General features: G+C 39.2%; 1 protein-coding gene across 2 annotated transcripts in view; it reads right to left on the reverse strand.

Annotated features, from left to right (window-relative positions):
- GTDC1 (glycosyltransferase like domain containing 1) overlaps positions 1–24847 on the reverse strand; it is a 160760-nt gene that overhangs the window by 82788 nt on the left and 53125 nt on the right. The window contains exons 1-2 of one of the 2 annotated variants that reach the window (XM_058810004.1): positions 21541–21653; positions 3105–3272 (exon numbers count right to left, since the gene is read on the reverse strand). In XM_058810004.1, coding sequence (XP_058665987.1) covers positions 3105–3272; positions 21541–21632 — 260 coding nt within the window. In that variant the 5' untranslated portion in view covers positions 21633–21653. Of the gene's footprint in view, positions 1–3104; positions 3273–21540; positions 21654–24847 lie in introns of those variants that run through there. The other variant, XM_058810003.1, reaches the window with a different exon arrangement.

Genomic DNA, 24847 nt, shown 5'->3' on the forward strand with positions numbered 1-24847 from the left:
AAACATGTTTAACCTTTTTTAACTAATAATAAATTACTACTATTAATCTAAAGGAGCACATCTATTCTAGCTGTGGAGTTTTGTTAAATAAAATGGTTAAGAGTATAGTATTACTATCATCATCTCTCAGAAGCATTATAAACAGATAAGGCCCACTGTAATCTTTTGTAGAATTGTAGACTTTTGTAGAATTTAAGTTGGAAGAAAATGAAAATTCCTCAGAAATATTTTTTATTGAAGGACAACTTACCTTTGGTTAACCTACCTTCAACTGACCATGTGTGTCAGGCAGCAGGACACTAAGGAAATGGATTGTTATTTTACCTATGCAAATGTAATCCTGATTAAGAGTATATCCTCTATATATAAAAACAAAAAGCATACAATATCCACCCCCCCAAAAAAAAAGTTTGAAAAGAATTGGCATATAAATTTAATGTTTTATTTCTACTGCTGTGTTTTAAAATCAATCAGATCAATAATTTTAAGACGGAGTTCAATGATAATGCAGGTATTATTTCTCCACTCTTAGAGTCACTCTGGAGAAAATAAGCAGCTATAAAAAACCTGAAGGATCTGGAAGTTTATCCTGGCAGGGCTGCCACAACCTGAGCTACACCAACACACAGAGCACTCACTGAGGTAAGAAATGCTTTATGGCCAGTTGGTTTTCTCGATATGTTATATATTGTAATACAGACCTACAGGTCAGAAGATACATTGAGGACATGTGTTCATAAGTCACAGGGCTGGTGAAAAGTATATTTGAGGTGAGAGGCTGTCATTCATCCTCTCTGCATCTTTCTGCTGTCTGGTCAAGAAAGAGAACTGACACTGCTCACCAAAGCAGCAGGAGTCAGCAGGAAAAGCAAAGAAACTCCAACATTAGAGAGAAATAATCCTTTTCAAGCTGGCTGCAGGAGCTGAAATGCTTTCTGGCATCTTACCCTCTTGCCCACCTATGGTTTTTAACCCGTTGGAAGCCCCGGTTTTGAACAGAAGTCATCTTTTCTGCACTGATTTACAGATGACACGAGGCAGGGACCTGACACATTTCTTTGCTGCTCTCTGACACACAGCAAAGGCTCCAACAACATCATCTCATCTTCTCTCATGCATGAACTCCTGCCTGCCCTAGCTCCTTCCTGCAGGCTCTGCAAACCAGGGGCAAATTAGAAAGATTAACTCCTTAGAAACATCTGAATTCTGATTTTTTTTACTGATCCAAAGCACCAACCTGAAGGTTCAAAGTGCTCTAATTTTTTACACTCTGTGTAAAAGTGGAGAGGTACATTTTCCCCATTTCTAACATATTTGGAAGACGAAAAGATGGCATCTCTTTGCAGATGACCACTGAAGTGTGAAGAATAATACAGAGGACACGGCTCCAATTTTCTGTTAAATTGAGGTTTCAGCAGAACAGAAATGGGAGATAAATGTTATGTAACTACACGTAGAAGATAATGGAGGCTGAAGAAGACAGAATGGAGCATCTTTTCCCCCATCCCTGTAAGTGTCCAAAGCCAGGCTGGATGGGCTTGGAGAAACCTGGGATAGTGGAAGGAGTCCCTGCCCATGGCAGGGGGTGGAATAAGGTGGGCATGAGAGTCCCTTCCAACCCAAACCATTCCATGATCTACAAAATCATCTTTATTTATCTAATCAGAGAAGATATTTAAAATTAATATTTTAAGGATAAACATTTGTCAGTTTACAACAGATGCATGAAAAATAACTACCACAATAAAGCAAAATATATATACAAAAAAATACTCCTTTCCTAGTGCCAGAAAACAATTCCTTTTGTTAGAACATCTGAAAATGGCTGCTACTGTTTTCAAAAGATTTTTCACTCCACTTTCCCATCTTTACAGCTCAGTAAGTGAAACATGTTGCAAACACTGTGGCAGAGGCAGCTGCAGAATGGCCAGAGCATACACAGATCATTAATTGAGAAATTTCAGCATAACTGCCTTAGATTACAAAGATGCAAACGCTTAACTTGCACCTTAAAATGCTCAAGCCCTATTCTTTATAATTCTTCCACCAAGAGAGGTGAGAAAGATCATGGAAATGAATTTATTTCAGCTGAAAACAAGTGAGTTTTGCCATTTCACTTAGGTCTGCACAGTGCCTAACCACAAAGCTTTTCAGTGGTGCTGTTATTAACTTCTTTCATTAACTCAGATTCGAGAAATACATTTGTTTTTAGCAACAATAAAGGACCACAGCCTTTAAAACGTCTGGGTATTTTAGCACTGCACAATTTCTGAATACTAGATGAAAGAAATATAAGGATTTATCTGGTATGTTTACTGCCCTCTCTTCAGAGGAAAAGTGCTGCAGTACATTTTAATTTCTGTTTATTTCCCTAAAACCCTCTCCATAATTTCAGCTGGATGCAGTAAAAGCTATGGCCAAGCACGAGCTGAGTAGCTGCAGCTTTGTGGAGTATCCACGAAACAAAGCACCACTTTCAGCCAAGGCACAGGTCAGAAATCCCACCAACAATGGGTACACCATGGCAGCATTGGTGGACTTTATACAATAAATTAAGATGATTTTTAGAGCAAAGTGGTTCAGCCACACTGATTTTATCAAGCTCTCCTAAGAACTCTGCTGGTACCTCAGTCTGGTACAGGGTCATCATTTATAGAACCACAGAATAACCTGGGTTGGAAGGGCTCTAAAAGCTCAACCAGTGCCACCCCCTGACATGGTATATCTTCCTCTATCCCAGGTTGCTCCAAGCCTCATCCAATCTGGCCTTGGACACTGCCAGGGATCCAGGGCCAGCCACAGCTTCTCTGGGCAACCTGTGCCAGGGCCTCCCTCACTGCCTTAACAGGCAAGAGCTTCTTCCTAATATCCCATCTAAACCTACTCTCTTTCCATTTGAGGTCGATCCCCCATTTCCTGCCACCACATGGTCTTGTAAAACATTAATACAAAATAATTAATACCCAAAAAAAATCAATGCAAAATAAAAATAGAAAAATAATTCATACCAAAACAAAAGTTTATGCAGAAGGACTCCTCGGGGTTACAATGCTGTAGACAGAAGGACACCTTAAATAACGAGGAGCAGTGCGAGCCACACCTACCATGAAAGAATTTGGTTGTATCCATACTGAAAATCCCTTTCCTGGCATTTCTGGACAGGATATGCCAATTGGTTCTCATGGAAGTAGAGGACCTTTTTCAATTTGCCAAGGTCAGGGCGGAGGGCGGCGAGTTCAGCCAGGTTAAGCACCGAGCTTGCAAAGAGGATCCTGCAAAACAAGGAGAGCAGTGTTCACTGCCAAGCAGCGTGCTCGCAGGGGTCACCCCTTCCCCCGCTCCCCACTCCCACCCCCCCAAGAAAAACATAACCCCTATAGGGACACATCAATAGCTAAGCCTTAATACCATGTAGCAGCACTCGAAGTTTTGATCTCTTAAAAAGCAGCTGCTAAGAACCCAACTAGAAAAGCGATGAATCTCATCGGTCTTCCCAGCTCAGTTACAGAGAGATGCAAAATAATAATAAAAAAAAAAAAAAAAAGCTGGATGGATTTTATTGAAAAAGGCAAGAAAAGCTGTATCTGAAGGACAAATGGAACAAAGATAAGGCTGGCTAGGGAATACTTTGCTTGCCAGTTTCATTACACTTTACTTCTTTATGCAACCAACTACTGAAATTCAATATATGAGCAGGAATGGCACATGTTCATGTTATGACATAAACCCTTTTGATTTATGCACTGCACTTATCTAGTATGGTCTGCTTTTCTTTTCTTTTCTTTTTCTTTCCCACCGTTTTTCTGTTTTATTTTCACATTTTTATGAGGTATCCTCTATAATGAAATGTTGTTTCCACCCTTGCACCCCAGTCCTGCCGCTGCACTCCTGCTATTCCACAGTCCACAACACTGCACACATCCCTCAATTAGATAAAGCAGGCACAAACACCACTAACAAGCTGCTATCTTAGCCTAGTGTAACTTCCCAGGCTATCAGAAAATGAATGTATTTAAATGTGTAATATGAAATCCTGACCCTACTGTAACCAGTGGCAGATTTCCCTGCATTTCACCAAAAGCATGTGAGCATCCCCTGGCACCTGGCTAGCTCTGCTTCCAAGCAAAGTGAATCCTGAACTTGCAGAGAGCTGAAGAGCCTCAGATATTTGTGTCCGGTATTTCTTATCACAGGGGGCTTACAAAAAAGAAAGAATTGAGTTCAGGTATCTACTGCACATATAATATTAAGTTTAATAAACTACTTTTAAACACAGCCTGTTTCTGAATTAGGTATTTTTTGCTGTACACCATTTTAGTAATTCAGATTCAGGACTGATTTATGCAATGTTTTCTTCTTCTAAAATATTTTAAGGGTTTTTTCCTATTGTTATTCCCATTCTTTCTATTTTTACATTAATTTTGTATTCAAGATTACTACCAAACTGACATCACTAATGTGATAAATTTCTGATTCTGGCTGCCAACCTCAAAACTCATGAACTTCCCCAGACATCCATCTAGATCATATATATTATATCATATCTCTGCTAACTTACACCCTTCTGAGATAACCTGTATCTACAGAACAAACACTTCCCAGGGCATAGATCCTGTATCCATCTTCATCAACCTGGGTCAATGCTGATCTGAAAGGATTACGAAAGTAAGAGATGACTGTTATTGCCTTGTTCATCAAATATTTGATGGTTCTAAAGGGCCTGTCACACAGAATGCCAATTAAGATATGAGCTCAGGTTTATTACAAGCCATACTAGGAGGAAAAAATAGTTTTAGGTAAGCCATTACTTATTTGTCACTGTGAGTAATGACCTCTGGACCTCATAATGACCTGGGTGCCAGGCTCAAAGCAGAGCAGGAAAAGCTTCCTGGGGGCAATGTGAAATCCCTGCTCAGCACTAGAGTGACAAAGAAAAATGCAAACTGGAGAAAACATAACCCAAAACCTGCAAAAATGAAATTAAATGGTTGCTTGGAAAAATTTTGGCTACTGGCAGGGCAAGGGGGAATGGCTTCATACTAAAAAAGGATAAGTTCATACTACATAAAGGAAGCAATTCTTCCCTGTGAGGGTGGGCAAGCCCTGGCACAGGGTGCCCAGAGAAGCTGTGGCTTTTCCTGGATCCCTGGAAGTGTCCAAGGCTAGATTACACAGGGCTTGGAGCAACGTGGCATAGTGGAAAAAGTCCCTGCCCATGGCAGGGAAATGGAGCAAGATGAGCTTTAAGGTCCTTTCCACCCAAACCATTCTAGGACTCCATTTCTGGATTGCATTATAATTTATCTTTTCCTTTACTGATTTTTCCAAAAATTATTTTCTGCCATGACTTAGGGAAGAAAACAGAACTGATACAGGGTGGTATTGATGAACCTGGCTGAGTTTGAAGAAAGAAAGGGGGAAAGGACAGCACACTGGGACTGAAACCAGGGGAACCAGCACAGAACAAGGATGGGAAGTGCAGACAGTGGAGGTGCCAAGGCTGACACACCGACTGGAGAGAAAAGGACAATGGAGAGCACAATGAGAACATATCCAAGAAATAAACTTGGACAAAACCATGCAGCTCTGATGCATCTTAACTTGCTCAGATCAACAATGGGATAATTACGAGGGGAAAAAAAAGAAGATGGTTATAGCCACAGGCAAAAAAACAGTGTCTGCAGTCTTGGCTTAGGCAAACTGGAGGAATTCAATAGCATCATTAGAGCACAATGGAGCCTGGCTTCTAGCATGGCAAAAAAGGCTGAAAACTTGGAAAGCTTGCAAGAGGTAGATCTAAATTTTCTCCACTGTAAATAGAAAGTGATAAGACTCAACTAACAAGCAGATCGCTTATCACTGCCCAGCTCAGCACAATAAACCGGTGTCAAGAGAAAACTGTGGTGACAACTAGCAAATTCAGATGTAGAGCCTGAAATGACATTGCCTGTGCTTCTTACAGCAAGGAAAAGAATTAAAATGAAACCACTAATTAAGCAACACCCTCCTCAATTCACTTCCATTACTTCGCAGCACTTCCAGAATTTATCCTGACTCTGAGAGGCCCTCGTGGCTGCTTCTTTACTGGCAGAGAAGCTGCTAACTACCAGCACTAACCAATTTCCCTGGCTTTACAAGCTTAAATAACACCTGACAGCACGAGTCCCCGTGAACATGCCCACAGAGCAGCCAGTTCGTGGCTAATGGACTCACGCAGGGCACTGGAGGATATGCTGGAGCGTATTTCCATTTAACACCTATTACAAGGGGAAGAAAGGAAAGTTTATTATAATGGAACGTGCGACATAAATATATGTCAGTTGTCATTCCGTGTGACATCAACTTTCATTTTACCTCGGGTTATTATTTAAGTAATAAATCCTAACAAGGTGAGCTTTATCATCCCACGGAGTGTATCCGGGAGGTAGAGACACAAGGTGATGGCAAGAACGCTCAAAACATGATAATTCCTGACAGCTGCTGCTTGAGCACAAGTTAAATTGAACAGTTTATCTCAGCATAAAGATGTTATAAGGTTTTATGTTTAATTTAAAAAAATTAACATAAAACCCAGAGAAAGCAGAGTTAGGCAATCTTTCACAAACATGACATACTACAATCACTGCATAAGCTGGATTAGTACTTATTACCATGCTACTAGAGAATTAAGCTGTTTTTAGACCACCAAAGAGCTTTAAATTGCAACTTTTGTCTCTGTAAGAGAAACCTATATTTAAAACGTCTGCTAAATTCAAATTAACAGCTACATCATTAACTTACCATCTCACAAAACCCCCTACAATTCAACTGCTATTATGGTGTCCTTATCGAGACCTATCAACACTGCAGCATTTAATATATACAGTGCTCTCCAATAAATACAGTGAGTGAATCCTCACTAAACCTGTGCTGAAGGTCACATTCCTAAAGCTCTGCCCCAGCTCTCCTCTCCAAAACATCCCTGAGCATTTTGCTGTGTGACAAGTGACCTTCTTGCACAGAGCAGGACCATCCCACGTGCAGTAGCCCCACTGCCTTGGAGACTGGCCAGATTTCAGGGCCACCATCCACATAAACTGCAGTCTAAAGCCACGCTTGTGCTTCATGTGAATCAGTTCACAGCCCTTCTGAGGAGCTGCTTGTGTGAAATTAGTTAAGCATGTGCTTAACTCAAATAAATATTCCTGTGAAGGAAGCTGAGTGCGCTTGCAGGTTCAGGGATGTGACACGTCCACAGAATTCTCTGCCCTTTGCTACTGTCTTCCCCATTATTTCACAACTGAAAGTCAGTAAAATCTAAAAGCCCTTTTTTTTTTTAATTACCAGCAGACAAAATGACTAATACGGGTTTCCACTTCTATCAAGCAAATTATAATAGTGAAGGTGCTAAAGTATTTTTATTTGGCTTTATAAATCTTCTTTGTGTCACGCAGCCATGATTTACTCTTTTATGGCATTGCCCTAAATCTTTCAATTAAATTCCCATGCAACTTAACTAAAAACACATTTTGCCTTCCCCTTGGGAGACCACACAGGGCATATTTATGTATCTATGGATATGGAGGCTGAGCTCTCCGATCCGCCGGGCTTACAGAACAAAGCAAGTTTAAAACAGCACCTGATTTGTGGTGGAATGCTCCTCAGTGTGGCACAAGCTCTGCACGAAGGACAGATAAACGTGGCCACTGTTTGTGTGGCAGTACAGGTAACCCAGCTGTCCCTGGAAAAGCGGGATTGCTGTAGGATACAATCCTGCAGCAGCAGGGACTCTCCTGCTCTACAAATAAAACCCCAAGCCACAATTCTCTGCTGCAAAACAACTACATCCACAGTAAAATGAGTTTATGATTGAAGATCTGGCAGCCCAGAAAAGAGCTACGAGCACTCTTCATCCTCCAGGAACAGTGTTGCAATAAAACAGACCAACATTTGGATATGGCTACAAATATGAGCCTTTTAGGGGAAAACACTAAAATAAACACTAAAATAATACTGTTCAGTAGGTGGCACTGATTGAACCAGTGAAGCCCTGGCACAGGGTACCCGGAGAAGCTGAGGCTGCTCCTGGATCCCTGCAAGTGTCCAAGGCCAGGTTGGACAGGGCTTGGAGCAGCCTGGGATAGGGAAAGGTGGAATGGGATGAGTTTTGGGTCCCTTCCAACCCAAACCATCCTGTGCCTTTATTTCTGGATTGCCCTATAGTTTATCCAAACCATTCTACCCTATGTTGCCCCCTTAAAGGCCATGGCAAAGGCAAGAGGTCTGACCACAGACACATCCACCTGGAGAAACAAGGGCTCCAGAGGTGATGGAGGCTCCCAGTGCCTCCAGATCAAACCTTGTGGCCAGGGTTCCTCCATCACAGTTTTCCTTGATTTCAGCCCAGCAACTGGCCAAGTCCATGCATTTGGCTTTAAGTTGCCTTTCAAATGTAAACTGTGTCTCAAATAGCACCGTTAATGCCTGCAATCTTAACAGACCAGTTACGTTGGTTTGTTATTACGCACATTTTTATATGATCAACTTACAGAAGTTGCATTTTTATCACTAGCCCAAGAACACACAAATTACAACCACATATAAATGCTTTTCCTTTTCCCATTACACAATAGACAACACTGAATTTCTGAACAATAAATACTAATAAGTGGTAATATGTGACAGTAGACAGTATAATAAATAATAAATTAACAATAATTTTTTGACATGGAATGTACAAATGTCAAAAAATGCTTATAGATATTTTAACTCATAAATTAAGGTTTTTGTAGATAAAGATAATTTGCAATGTTTACAGAAATAATTAAGTCTTACTATTTTAATGGTCTCTATTTTTCAGAACAAATCACAAGGGTTGTCATGCCTTTCATCTTAATTAGGCCATGTGTTTGTCTTATTTATTTCTATGTACTTTCATAAACGTTTACAAATATTAATTGTAAAGAAAAATATTTTTTCCTCTTGCTGTAATTGCTATATGTACATACAGTACAGTAATAAATATTCATGGCTGCTACCAGTTCAATATTTAGGATTTGGGAGTTGCCTTGTATGCTAAAATAAAGCAGGAAGGAAAAGCTTGGTTTCAACTTATACTGCCAATCCCTCCTTTCAATGTATTTTTACTTTAAAATACACCATTTCAAAGATTTAAAAGTTACATAAATGCATTTTTTAATTTGCAAATCATTTGGGCTCTCTCACAATTCCTCCTTACCCCTCTGCTTCTTTATTTCAACCAGCTGATCGGAGTATTTCTGTACTGGAACCAAATATCAAACAAAATTTCAGGCCAGATCCTTAGCCCACACAATTCAGAACCAGTCTTAAACACTTTTCCATTATTTTTTATGACCTTTAACTCAAAAAAGATATCAAAAACCATGTGAAAACTGTGACTCAAAACTACTTTTCTATGTAATATGAAGAAGTAAGCTTGAAAGAGACTGTCACAGAGCAGACTTTTGAGGGGGGTGCATTCTGTTTGAACTGCTTTGCTTTTCAGGCAATGACACTGAAGCTTCTTGAATTTTATTAAGTGTGCGTGGTACTATTTTTTTCCCTGATTTGTAATTAAATTTGGCTTCAATTAATTACTGACAGATGCACATTTTTACTTTAGTGGCCAGATTGTTCACCATGGGCTCCACTGGCCTCTCTGTTCCCACAAAGGGAGAGGTCAGGACCAAGCAGTCAGAGCTGTGGTGATGGGGGGAAGGAGAAACCACGAGTCCACATCGTCCTCCGCACTCAAATTCCATCAGAAACAAACAGTGAAGCAAAGGAATTTTATTAGAGCAGAGAATAAGCAATCAGAATAACCCACAAGTGAAAAGCAGCTATTACTTGGTGGTTTGTATGAGATGGTCAGACTAATTCTGCTCAAATAGGTGCTGTGATGGAGCAAAGAGAAAGTGGGAAGCAAGATAAATAAAGGACATAGTGACTGAAGGCAAAAAATTCACCACAGGTAAATATACAGGATGCAGTGATGTATAATGAAATGGCATTTTAAGAGAAAAATGCTTGCGAAACTGATGTTCTCAATTGGTTGTTCTCAATTAGGTAACATTTAGGCAGCATTATTTATTGGTTGTAAGGCTGAAAATTCATTTAATTTGGTATCTTATCTGTCCAACTCTGGAGAGAAGCCAAATATGTCAAATGCCTGGCATGAACAAGGCAATATGGCCAAGGGGTTGTAGCAGCACAGAGAATTCCTAGGGCTATACATAACTACACTTCTTAATCTCAACAGCAAGCTTTGAGCATCCTTACTTCACATCTCCTGGTGTCAGCCTGGAACCAGGATGGCACAGAGCAAACAGGAAACATGATGGATGTATGGATCCCACTGCAAGCAAGGCTGATTTACCCCACAGAAAGGGAATCAGACCCAGCACAGACCCACCACAACACTCAGGGCTTCCCTTAAAAAAGGTTTGAATCAGGAGACACTTGCATAAAGTACAACAACAAATGAGTGGAACTCATTTTCAACGACTTTAGTAAGTTTTGGCAAAGTAAAAACTCGAATTCTCCCCAATTTTCAGGTTTACACATTTTGTATTTTAAAACCACAGAAGAGCCGCTCACTTTGCACAACTGCAGTGGAAATTATGGAATCTCAGAATAGTTTGGGTTGGAAGGGACTTTAAACACCCTCAAGTTCCAAGCCCCTGCCATGGGGAAGCTTTGCTGACTGTTCAGTGTTAAATTTCAAGTGCCCTGAAAATCCTGTCTTCAAAAGTACTCCAGACTTCTTTTTATGTTGCTTTATGCACCTTGATATCTAAACACTTTTTTTTTTCTTTAAGGAATTTGAAGACTGTGACTAAAAGGAACTTTCTTAGCAAATGGCTTTCACATTTTGCTAATATCCCACAGCTCTGATTTAATCTTACACAATCTACAAACAACAAATCCTTTAAAAATTATTTTTATGGACTCTCTCAGCTGATTTTCCTAAAAAACTCCCACTCCAGAGCATGAACCCAAGGCATAACTACTGCCTAAGAATGGGGACCCCTCAGGAAAAGCAGGATTCTTCCCAGAAAACTAATACAGTCCTCGAAAAAACTCAGACTGTCATAAAACCTGAGCAGCTGGCAACTCTGTCACCATGAAGTATCCATATGGAAGACCGAGATGTGTCAAACTACCCAAAACGAGTTTGGATAGTGCAGAAGATGGAATAAATAATTCAGTATCTTCAACACTTTCAACAGCAGGTAGTAGATATGCTACCTGCTCCTACAACGTGCCAAAATGTAACATGTGAGTGAGAGCGAGCGAGAGAATGTGAGTGTCTCCAACCTGTTTTCATGGGGATATTTTGCTCAACTAACTTCTCTTTTTAGAGGCATATGATCCGTATCAGATGTTTGTCAGGAGCAGGCAGCACTACAGAACATTAGGAATAACTTAGTGATTTTTAATATATATTCACAAAGTGAATTCACAAAGTCATCCGTATACATGTATTAAAAAAAAAGCATTTTTATCAAATTTTACAAAAAAAAAGAAGGGGAAATATGTATTTCTCCCAAATGCCCTTCACACTTCTAGAATATTTGTTGCTGCCACAACTTTCCTGCTGTAATATGAGCTAAGCAAACTCTTCCATGTGCTCAGCAAAGTGGCAATCAGATCCACAATTTAAATATTTCTGCTCCATGTTCATGACATAGTTCAACTATAAAAATACATTGTGCAGTATCAGTCTTCTGCCACCTCTTCCTATGAGAAACAGTTACACATTGGTGCATAAACCTTCATGATTTCTACTCAGAAAAGATAAAGTGACACTTCTGTTCCCCAAGAAATTAAAATAATGTAATGCTTAAGGGTCTCCAGACCTGTCTTTGGAGGGACAAGCTCCTTCCCACAGTGATTTATCCACCAACACTTCATCAAAAACACAGGGACGGCAGGTGGACTGATATCCAAAAGCACATCAATAAGGAAAATGTCAAGTTTTGTGTACTGCACACTATTTTGAGCCCTTCCACTTTCTGATTAGAACATTTCTGTAACTCAGCAGAGCCCACACTCGCTACCAGATTTGAAGGATTGCACTGAAATGGCTGAGCGACCGACTGAAGTGAGATTTCAAAGAAGTGAGACAAACACTCGCCTAAATTCAAAAGCTGCCAAACATATTTCATCAGACTTTCAAAAGATAATTGTTTTGTCTGTTCTGAATTAAGCTTTAAGTGCTTTAAGAAAGGTTTCTCTACAAACATGGCTAAAGATCACAAAGGGGAGCATTTGGAATGAATGGAACCCTTCAGTCATATATTTATTTAATTTCACTTGCATCATGCCTGGCATATACCATAAGCTGCTTTATTTCCATTTCCATAACATGATTTTAAGGATAATCTATACTGATGTCCTACCATTTTATTTCACATGTTATCATAACAGGGTTTTTATTTACAATGCAAGCAGGGAAAGAGAAAGAAATAAAGGATCTCAGCTCTGCAGCTTGGAGCTCCTGACAGGGGATGTAAGGGACCGATGCAAGAGCTGGCACAAACAGGAGAAAATTCAAAGGAAAAGAGAATAAGTCAAACTCATGAGAGAATTTAACAACCATGGAAATTAAACCTTTTGCCCATTTTTCTTCTCCAGCTCCTGGCTGAGAGTTTTGCAGGGTTAACAATGACATTAGACATTTACAGTCATGTTTGGTCAACTTACACAACACAGATCTGACCCTTGAGTGAGCAATTCATACCTCAACACTGCAAGATGCTGGTATTTCCTCATATCCAAAAATCCAATAATAAAATAATAACTTGATAAAAATACTTCTAGGCTTCCATATGTTTCACAAACCATGCTTTTCCAACACATCTCATATGCAACTATCATTTCAGAATTCTTTTTATCATTAAATAAAGCATCCATGCTGAATTCCCATTATTCCCAAGGAAAATAAGAGAAATATCTGCCTCTGGGGTTGAAATCATATGCTAAAAAGTCAGAACACCACACCACATGCTTTCTAATCTTTAAGAAAAAGAAACTGAGGCCAAGGCTTGTTTATCAAGGGCCACCAAGTGAACCAGTGAGAAGTCAGGAGCCCAAGCCAGAGCTGAAGATAAGTGAATGTCATGGTCTAGTGATTTAATCAGCTCATGTAAGATCATGTAAGTGTTTATGTATCTTATGGACCCTGCTCACTACAGCACCTGACTCGTTTCCCAAAATATTATCTTAGTTAGAGCACACAGAGTGATTCAGCCTTTTCAGATCTCAGATCTTCACTCCCAGAGAGACGTACGTGCACAGATGTCTGCGTGCTTGCACATGCAGATACACAATGCATAAATACTACAGATGCACATATTTTCTAGCAAAATCCACCAAAAAGCTACGAAACATTCTGAATTGAGCTATTTAAACTGTGGCCAGGAAAACTGTTGACAAGAGCTAATTTGTTATTGAAAAAAGATTGTGCATCTCTCCATGACAGAAACCTAAAAATCTGTTCAAGATGGCTGGGCAAGGAGATTTCATATCTGCAAAGGCTGAGCAAAGGAAAGTAGTTTTTGGTCAAGGTCTCCAAATAACACCATTTTTCCAGCAATGCCTTTGAACTGCACATAAAACCTTTCAGGAGCTCCTGAAAAGAAAACTTGACTCAAGCTGTTTGTCAAGATGACTGGAGATGTTCTTTGGAAAGCATTTCCAAAAAGTTCTGGAGCAATCGTAGCTGTACAATCATATGGGATTAATTTTCTGTATATATCTCTTTATATTGCTGGAAGAAACAAATTAACTTGAAAATTCAAAGATCTTTATACAGCCCTGTGCTCCTAGGTACAAATATTTAAGTCATCCTTACTTACTGTCAAACACTGAAATGGATATTAAATTATATTAAATTATTATAGATAAAAGCAGTAAAATTTCTTTTCTGCTTTCTCTGCTAGCTCCTGTATCTTGGTATTTCTGACACTGAATATAATATTTTAATATTATCTTTGATTTAAATTGCTTCTTCTATTAAAACACAAACTTTGTGCTGAAAGTATAAACACCTGCCCAGAAGTCTCACAAATTTTCCCTGTAAAGAATCACAGGTTTAGAAAAACAGTATTTATTCTGAATATTCCTTGCCATGATGGTTTTGGGATGCCATCCCTTTAACCACTGGGGTTTTTTTCCCTTTAAAATAAACAAATATATGAACAAGCCATACAGAAGGAAGGAAGGAATATTTCAGATCCAACTGAACTCAAAACTCCCTGTTGAGCCCTGTGACCCCACCCATATGTGCTCAGCACAGTGGGAGCTGTCCAAGTCTGCAGGTACATGGAAGGGGTGAAATGCTCCCCTTGGCTTCAAATAAGAAATTAAAGAGAAGAATAAAATCAATGTTTAAAAGAATGGGGAAAAAAAAATGAAATGTCCCCCTCTCCTGTTCCAGGACCTGTGGATTGACTTGATGAGAAAGAATGAATCTGGTAGCTAAAACATAAAAAATTCATTTTTTTCCTTCTCTCTTGTTCCTGTGTATTAGCAGAAAGAACAAAATGAAGGAGCAAGGAACTGGTGAAAAAAACTCAAGCCAGAATTACATCCGTCAGGGTGATGGAGTGCAGTGTCCTGCCCAGTCCCACCGCAGACCTCCTCAGGGCTACTGTTTCAAGTAAAAATTAAACAAGATGACACAGAAACAGTCCAAGATTGACATTTTCCAGCTTTGTGTCATGTTACATTATTTGAATGAATCTCAACTTTTAAAAACATCCAAAGGAAAGCAAATGAGGGCTGAATAAAACAAAAAAGACTTGTAAGGAGTAAGACTCTCACTGCAAGAAAGAGAGCCACCCATGCTGATACTACCAAAGGTAAGAACATTTTTAAGGACACTGTTACCTATCCAGACACTCTTTTTGTGGCCAGATTAATATGAAAAAATGTTTATTATTCTATGAGTACGTTTGCCCTGTGACTTTACTGAAGTTGTGTCCATAGGTCCATCTTAAGGGCTGCTGATGAAGCCCAGTGTTCCCACCACAGCTGCTCTCCCAACCATCTTCAAGATACAGAGTCCACAGCACAAGGGCTCAGCTCTATTGGAAGGATAAAGCCCTGAAACTAATGAAAAAGCTGTTGAGAAGTATGAAAAATAATATGCAGGATTTTTTCCCTCAGTTACCAAGAAATTCGAAGCAGTCAGCAATCAACCTCCCTCTTCTCAGCACTCAAAAGCACTTACAGAAAGCCTGTTCTTAACCCTGCTGCACAGGAAAAACTCCCTTTTATCTTCCATTTATTTTCATTTTTACCTGAAAGGCAGAAAAGAGTTGGGTTTTACGTACACCAAACACGAACTGGACTTTTTTTGCAGTGCATTAGACTGCGGTCGCCTTCTCCCCATATGAATGCATACCTGAATTTCCACAAAAAAAAAAAAAAAAAAAAATAAAAACCACCAACAATATTGCCCTTCTGATTTAAGCATGGCCTGTTACTCAATGTAACGTTCATCTATACATGTTCTCACTGTTTAAGAACTCGGCGCAGGTGTTATTAATAAAATAAATTTATTTTTAAAAAGGATGCTATTCTATAAGCTTTGAAGCTCACACATAGTCTAACTTAAGCCAGCTTGGGCTCATCTGGTCTTTAAATGAGCCCTTTCATGTGGTCAGCCCACGAGCCATACGTACTGCTGCTCAATCACGCCACTGTACATCGTCAGCGCGAGGATGATTTGCATGATTTGCATTTCCTGTGCGCTCCAGCTTCAAGGAGCTCCAAGCACCACGTACAAAAGAAACCACCGCCAAGTAATGCAAAGATTTTTTACTTAAACCAGATGAGACTGTTTCAGTCTGCCTTGCCAATGGTGAAAAAGGGAAAAAAAAAAAAAAAATAATATAAAAACCAACAAAAAGAGGGGAGGGGGAAAAAAAGTCTCAGGGATATCCTGTTAAATAAGGATTTATTTGGAGGGAATCTGAACCTTAGATTCATAACCTTACTTTTAAAATATAAAAGTTCTATGAGACCCTTAAGAAATATGGCCTAGCAGAAAATAATTCAGTTAAGAACTTTTCTTCCCCAACATTTCTTAGCTTTTGGCACTACATTAAGTTAGTAATTTATTTATTTATTTAATAGCACATAAATGGATTCTGATTACATTCCTTTTCATAAGGTAGAAAAACTAACCTAACTAAACTGAATTCACTGATAGCTGGTTAATACTTGTCCCTATGAATAAATCTTTTATTTTATCTCAAATGATCAATAAACCTATTGGACAAACAGCTAAGACAGAAACAGCATTACAGTGGGCTTCAATGAATAAGAACTAAAATTAAAAAAAAATGTACCAGAGCCTCGTTGTCATGAAAAACAGAGACAGATGGGGAGCCAGACCTATATGATGCTACAAATAGATGAATATCTTGTAAGGATTTCAACAAATGTTATAAGACCTAGTGAAAAATTAAAAAAGTACAATGCAGCAGCACAAGCAAATCTGAAGTTCACCTGAAATCCAAGCCATACTACTGTCATTATATAGATAATCATGTTTCAAAAATAACAATAAAGAGTAAAGCCTTTATAAAATCTCTTCTAGATAATAGCACAGCTAAAAATGTCATTATTCAGTACAAAAAAAAAAAAAAAATTAAGGAAGTTTGCTGTAACAGCTACTTGGGAAACGAGGTGCATCCTGTCCCCAACTTAAAAATACAGGTGGGAGTGTGAACTTTATGTTCCAATACTGGATTGGATGGCAGGTCTCTCTTTAAACTGGCAGATAAATTGAGATGACTAAAGACTGTCAGGCTGACTGAGTGAGCTGTATGTGCCCAGCTACAGAGAGCAGCCTGACAGAGACCCAAGTCAGGCTGCTCCAGGAATCTGCACATCATCACGCTCCAGAAAAACCACAGCGAACTCCCGGCGCTGCCGCTTCCTAAGGACACTCGATTTCAGAAAATTAAGTTGCATTTTCTTTGGTTTTGGTTGGGTTTTTTTCTGTGTTGTTCAAATGGAACCAAATATAAGATGTGGGCGAAATCGTAACCGAGGGGTTAAATTCTGTCTTGAACACAAAAATTCCACTTATTTCATTGTTGTCTGCAAATATACAGTCAAGAGTCACATTTAATCACCATGCGTAGTTTCTATATTGTGACTGTAAGATTTAGTAATCGAAATGGCTACCAGAATAAAAATGCACTCTGTCATTTTTCCACTTAGACAGCCCCTGTACAATGCTCTTAAAGGTCAGCTAATTTTATTATGGAAAGTAACTAATAACCTTTATTAATTCTTACGCTCGCAGTTTTCGAACATGACAACCAAATAAATAATACACTGCAGGAAGACACCACACAAACCAAGCTGTTGAATGCAATCTCTCTGTATTTGCAACAGACAAAAGAGGTCATTAGAAATGTAATACATGGGGGGTTTTTGCTCTGGAAATTAGGAAAACATGGATAGACAGAGCTTTTTAAAAGCCAGGCTGCTGGTCCTCCCCCATGCTCCAAGATGCTGAGACCACCAAATGAGGTGCTAAATTCACTAATACCCAAGCACAACCATGACTCCAAATGTTATGCAGCATCTCTTCTTTTTTTCTGATTTTCTCAATTTACAGGATGTGGTCAGTATTAGAGACCACAGAAGTTTTGCTTAGCAACTTTTCTGCTGTCTTTCATTTAATAAAATGACTGAAAAACATGAAAATATCAAAATTTAAAATATAGATGTTTATATTCTATTCTCACTTTATCTCTTGCATGAAAAGCATCATTATGTTACACACTATATAAAATTATATAGAATATTCACATTTATTATAAGACTATTCACATTTATTAAGGATTTTTGCTTTCCTTAAGTTGTTCAGAATGCAGAACTGCTCATGGTCAGCCTCTCCTAGCAAACTGCTTTGAGTGAGTTTGTTCCTAAGAAACATTATTGCACCTGAAACTAAAAATAGATGGTTATTTTCAGCCATTTAATCACATGAGGAAAAAGATACAGTTTGTACCAGTCTTCTTTAATTTACAAAATAAATCCATAACGAGCCCTGTGTGTTTATATCATGAAAATCCCTGGCACTCAATCTCTGGGCTCACACACTGGCTGCAAGTGGAAGCAAAATGGGGTTTAAAAGATTCCAGCAACAATAGTCTTGTGACTAAATCAGAAACAGAAGCACAAGTCATGAGCCAAACAGATACCTATCGGTTTCCTTGAGCTTAATCTGATTAAAACATGGCTCTCAAAAATGTTAAATAGAATGCCACGTCAGAGAGCTGGCAAATGATAAAAATAGTTCACGACAGGAAATCATTATTAAAGCAGCACTACTTGTGTATCTGTTATGGAAATTTCCCTGTAATTTTTCAAGGTTTCCCCTTATGCTTTTTGTTGAGTTGCTATTACACTTTTTTTTTTCCTCTCAATGGCATGAAAGTTTGAGATGTAAAAAGAAAATTATCACTGCAATTTTCCAACTATACTCTGCTCAATACCATCTCAAGTGTGTCATACATCATCTTGTCATTCACTTGAACAAGAAATCACATAATATGCAGAGGTAGAAAATATTCCAAAATAGGGAAGCGCCACTGGGGCAAAACTACATTCATATGCCAACACAGGGGAAAATTAAAAAAAAAAAAAAATTAGACTTCATCTTAACTTCAAGCATAATGAAAGCATCTTTAAAACACTTAATTGGAGAAAAGGTTTCATTGAAGAGCTGCTGGGAATGACAGTACAGCCATTCTAGAGTTCACCAAACAATATTAGAAAAGCAAACCATTGAGAATATGCCATTACAAATTAACCTGAATGTTTTAAAAAGCTCACACAACTAAAAGAAGATCCAGAGTCCTAAGAAAAATAAATTTTAAAGAAACTAGGTACTTCTATCCTTCTATTATTACCACTTCCCTTACAAACATCCTCCAGATTATCCTTCAGAGCACCCCATAAAATACAAACTAGAGTTGTAGTATCTTGTCCTGACTTCAGTTACATAATCCAGAAAAAACTTTTGCAAACCAAAAAACCCCAACTAAACAAAAAATAATCCCTAAAAATACTTTCTTATCTTACTCTAAGCTAACTCTAATTCCCAAGTCCCTATTTTTCCACACTGAAGAGACTTCAACAAACTTGAACAGCCACCCCCAAAACTCCCTGGATTCTTTTTAAAATGTCACTGATGGGAAAAAGCCTGCATCTGTCAAATTAGTTTTTCATTCAAAAGAGACATTTCATCTCTAGTGAGGATTCAGGCTTCTCCCAAGAAAAGCCAGGATTAGATCAGATGGTAACTGATGCAGTGCTTCTCTATCAGGACACCCAATGTAGCTCCACTCCTGCTCCCTGCACCCAGCAGCCTCTACCACTGACATGGACACTTAAAACAGGAAGGGTTTTTTTAAATTTTAGGTCAAACCCATAATTATTTGCCAGTGGCACATCATAAGACAAACACATGATGTGGGGGAACAACGAGGTACTTCAGAGACAGGTCTAGATGGAAGTAGGGCTAATCTTTAATTAAACTCCAGCTACTGCCCACCTAAAATCCAGAGGTGACAATGCAATCACAGCAAAAGTGACAATTTTTAAAGACAGCAGAGTCACCACATGTTTTGCAAGTGTGTCTAAGACCTCCTTGATTTTTGTCTTGGATATTTAGCCAAGCTCTGCCTGACTCAGAATGAAAGGGAATGTGCATCCTATTAACAGCAGTGCTTAGACCTTATTCCATAAAGAGTTTTCCAAGAGCACTCATATCTATTCTTCTTAATATCCCTCCCACATTAAGAAATGATTATCTAATACAGAGAGTAATCAGCTCATGGTCTTACTACAGTCATCCTCCTTGACAAAGCAGGGAAAAAAACACCCAACTGTGAAGCATTAGAAAGTCAAGGTTCAAAACATCCCCATTTATTGAGATCAATGCAAATTTATTTAGATCTCCATGCAACAAGACCAAGTGATACAGACTGGTAAATTCAAATTCTCTACTTCTGCAATGGGCCTTCACCAGGACACACAGGAGGTCACAGTGAAGGACACACAGCCTTAACTGAGGGAAGAAAAGCTGATGACAGCTAATCCAGAACTGGTTTAAACATTAATTTTAACACTTTACCATGTCAGACCATTGTTAAGCACCAAATTCCACATTGCCTGTTTTCTAATCTGAAATACGAATACAGAAGATTGGACTAATAGATGATTAATTTATTACAGTACTACACACCCTTTCAGGTGAGAACTGAATGGCAGAGTTCAGGTGTGCACCAAGAGCCATCCAGATTGATGCAAATTTGTTCCCAACATCCCCTTTCTCATTCCATAGCCCCTCTCAGATCCATTTTCTTTGTATTACCCCAGGAAATGAGACATACAAGAGGAAAACAGACATTTTTGTGGTGCTTAGGAGCAAAAATATGTATGTGTAGAATTATAAAGAGGGCCAGAACACCTCCCATCACTGCAGGCTAAATGAGTCATCCACTTCAGAATAATGACCAGTAATTAAACAAGAATCTGTAAAGCTGTTAAGTGCCTTTAACAATTCCAACCTATGACACTGAGGGGGTGCAAGCTCCCCATGTACTGAAACCATCCATATGACCTGTCATACAGCGGAGCCTCTCACAAAACAACCTCTCACCCATGGAAATGCTTCTCCCCAAGAAGCCAAACAAAAACAATTTAAAATATTTATGGCCATAAATTTCAGCCCTGCTCCATAAACCGATGAGGAGACATGACATCATGCTAACTACCTAGACCTGTCTGGTTGATAACAGTCCCAGGTTTCAGGCTGAAGACTGAACTGCAGGAGTGTGGGAGGGTGCGAACCTACAGGTCAGCACAGATGCTGACCACAAATCTGACTGGCCAAAGCCAGAGCTGACACTCCAGCAAATATAGGAGGTCTGGCCGTGCAGGACTGACACCACAAATGCAAAGCCTTGCAATATTTTTGCCTTCTTTTCAGCCTCATTGGACTGGAAGAAGGAAGGTTTTCCTTAAAGGGATTTAATTGCTTCATCCTCCAGTTCCTGTATCCACAGCTCTGTTTTCATGTGGTAGAGATTCCATATATTTCCTGAAGCATTAGCCAAATAATAGCAAGCTCCATGCTCCAATGGGACATTTCTATCTGGTTTTTATCAGCATAGCAAGCTGCACCTCCCTTCACTCTGTGGTTTCTCCTAAATTTCCAGACCTGAGCTACATACCTTAAGTCCCCACTGCTTTACTAAAGTCCTTTCATACAGCTTATTTCTAAATCTTGTCTAGAAGTATTTTTACTCCCTTCCTAACCCTTTACTTCTCTAAGTGCCAAGCACTTGGCCAGCCAATATTCCCAAATCAGGCTTCAAAGAGGCGACTCTGAATTGTCTTGACTCAGGTTGTGACAGGAAGGGCCAGGGGCCCCCAAAAGGAGGGAGCAGATGGCCACCTTCCAGATGGCAGCCAACCTTGTCTCACCCACTGCAACATCTGTACCTTGAGTTACATCTCAGAGGATGGTCCTGACACAGACTGCAGGTCACTGCCCACGGCTCCCGGCCACACGGCTGCTCCACGAGCCAGAGCATTTTGCAAAATGCAGAATGACAAGCCTGAAAAAAGGTTACGACTAATTAAAGTTTGTAGCAGGGCACAGCTGAAAGAGAGTTCAAAAGTAGATATTAGGGAGGAATCCATCTTAAATATACATATTTGAAATGTTTCTCCAATCCAGTGTTTTGTCCCCAGCCACAAACATGCCTTGCTTTCCACATGGCACCTTGCAAACCTGGAATTAAGATGTGAACCATGCAAACCCAACTAGCCCTGATGGTTTTGCTTCCAGGTCACCCCATGGCACAGAATGAACTCATTTTTCAGCTTCCAGACCAAAAGTCTCTAACAGCACTACAAGAGCATTCAAAATGGACTGGATCCAGCTCTAAACATGATAAACTTCCCAAGGCTCAGTGAAACAGTGGTCAATGAATTTTAGCTTGAAGTAGCAAAGAGTAATTTGTGAGTCCTGTAGCATCTAAGTCTAATTTTAACACAGCCACAAATTATATTGTTTCTTCACATGAACTTAATTCAACTCCTCGTTGGGGCAGTTAAACTTGAAACCTACCAACAGGAGAGCAACTAAACAATGTTTTCTGCCACAATAAGAGGCTGATGTGAATTAATGGTTTCACCAGTTTTACAGTGTATTTAATACAGTTTATTTAATAAATTCAAAAATTAAAATGTTTTTGCTTTCTTATTTTGAATGCATAACCTCCTCAAAAAGATTGTTTCCAGACATTTAAAAGGAAGAAAGTGTGTTTTACAATAGGAAAAGGGAGCACACTGCATTTCAAATCCATTAAAATATAAAATTCTGGTTACAGGCTCAACAATCTGCCTAATTAGTTTTTTCTAATTAGCAGGATGCTCTAACCTCTTTAATAAGACTTCTGTGGACAGAATGTTCCATACTGGTTATCCATCTGAGGAAAAAACTAAACAAATACTTCTGAAGTGCAGCTAATAGAACAAACGTGGCTGGGCTGCATGGTCAGAAGGCTGCTCTGGCATGTAATACTAGCAATCTGCAAAAACATGAAATATTCTACCTTGGATACACTACTGCTCACAATAAACACCCCTTTGGATTTCAAAGACAAAAATGAAAGATATTATATGCAAGAGTCAATGGAGTTACAGTTTTAGACCACACGCTGGAAGGCAAAATAAATAAAATAATATTTTAAAAAATAAAATAAAAATCAAAATAAAATAGGCATGGACCAGACAGCATAGAAAAGTGAACTGAAGAGATAATGGGAAGACAAATACCACAGTGATGCTGTAAGAACCCAGAGTGTGGTTGCAAAGCTCTTTGGCTGCACAGCAAAGCATTTGCTCGGTGCACACAACTTTTGTATCTTCCTCTTCATCATTCAGAGTCTTAGTCTGTACCTAGCAATTAATAGGCAGCAGTATTGTCTCCAAATCCCGTTTTATCCAACAAAAGCCATTTTCATTATTCCTCTATATCAACCATGCTGTTTAAAAACTACGGGTTAAGAGAAATGGGGAGCCCCAGCAGTATCTGTGACCAGAGGAAAACCCTGGAGATAAAGAAAACCCAGTCCCCTGCTCCATTAGGAGTTTGCAGAGCAGCTGCTGAGCTTCATCTCAACAGCTGAAATATCCTTTATACTCCCTAAAAATGCAGGAAGCACACAAGCATCTCAAACTCCCTCCCTGCCACCAATTCATTCACCCCGATTCCACCCGTGGCCCCAACATGTTGGTCTCATCACCCATCAGCAGACAGGAAATATACCCTTCCCTTTTTTCCAATCAGTATCTAGGAAAACAAGAGCCATGTGCAAAATATAATCTAAGAACAGTCCCTTGAAAACCTCCTGCTAATGACAGGAGGTACAGAGGCACCATAAATATTGACTTCAAACACGCTGAGCCCCAGAGACCCCACGCACTCCACAATGTCAATGACCTTCCATGCAGCTGTTAGCATTGGAAATTAGGATTTTTCAAGTACAGATGCTTACTTTAATGCTGAATTTATATTCCACTCATCACAGCATAGCATGGTTAACAGTTGGACTTGATGCTCTTAGAGGTTTTTGCCAACCTTAACGATTCTATGATTAAAATCTAATATTTTTCTTCTCTACTAAAATGTAAAACCATATAAAAATATTTTCCAGTGTATTTACACCAGAATGAGTTTTCATTCAATGCAAGACCATGCTCCAGGTTCTCTGCTCCATGTTAGAAAAAAAAAAAAAGGAAGAAAATGTAGGTTTGACTATTTCTAACTCATGATGTGATTTTCAATAATTACATTGAACTCTAGTTTTCCAGATTTTTTTTTACTCTTATCTGATACTTTTCCCTACCACTCCTGCATATGGAGCTTTTGGGGAAGAGACCAGAGGTACTTCAGATCTGAATGCTTCAACAGCCACAGAAACCGCTGAAAACCAATTCCAGACCTGGGCCCACAGGATCCTCTGCAGGGCTGGTACAAAACCTCGGAAGGGCAAATTCTGCTGCAAGCCAGATTCCACCTTGAGTAGGTGGCAACACAACAGTCTGGAGGAGGCAAAGGTGAGGACTGTGTAACCAAGTCCTCTTCCAAAAAAGCCTTTTGACTGGAAAACATCACTTGAGTCATCAGTAACCACAAGGGCCAGCTGACCCCACACAAGTGAACTTCTCCCAGCCAGGACCTTGAAGGTTCATGGAAGTCATGGACAAACACAAGGACACCAAATATCTGATCCTGGGATAACTGAGGGTCATAAATACCAAGAGGTGCCCAACACCTAGCGGTAACTCAAGTTCCTCCCAAAGCACCTACCCACCTTTTTTCCTCCCACTTTGACACCCCACAGCTAAGACCTGAGGATGTAACAATAAATTGGAACCAACTTTAGTCTAGGATGATGACAAATAAAGAATTCAAAGTGGTAAAGTAAAACAAGAAAAGAAACACAAAAAATGGTCACTCTACTACCAAAGGGGAAAAAAAAAAAAAAACTTACTTCAAAACCCTGCCAAAATCACCCCCAAAATTAACCTTTTCTTGCATAGTTTTAGTGTCTTTAGCAATATTTCTCAAAATGCATTTGGCAGATAAAATTTTTAACTGTTAGGCTTTTAATAAAATTGACTACCAGGAAATTTCTGCATTAAAAATAATTTAAAATAATTCAGTTCCTCGGGGTTTAAGCATAGAGATGTCGCCATGCATGCTAACTGCTCCATGTTTAGTGAGTTACAACTCTTC

The sequence above is a fragment of the Ammospiza caudacuta genome, chromosome 8 (assembly GCF_027887145.1).
Source record: "Ammospiza caudacuta isolate bAmmCau1 chromosome 8, bAmmCau1.pri, whole genome shotgun sequence".
Lineage (NCBI taxonomy): Eukaryota > Metazoa > Chordata > Aves > Passeriformes > Passerellidae > Ammospiza > Ammospiza caudacuta.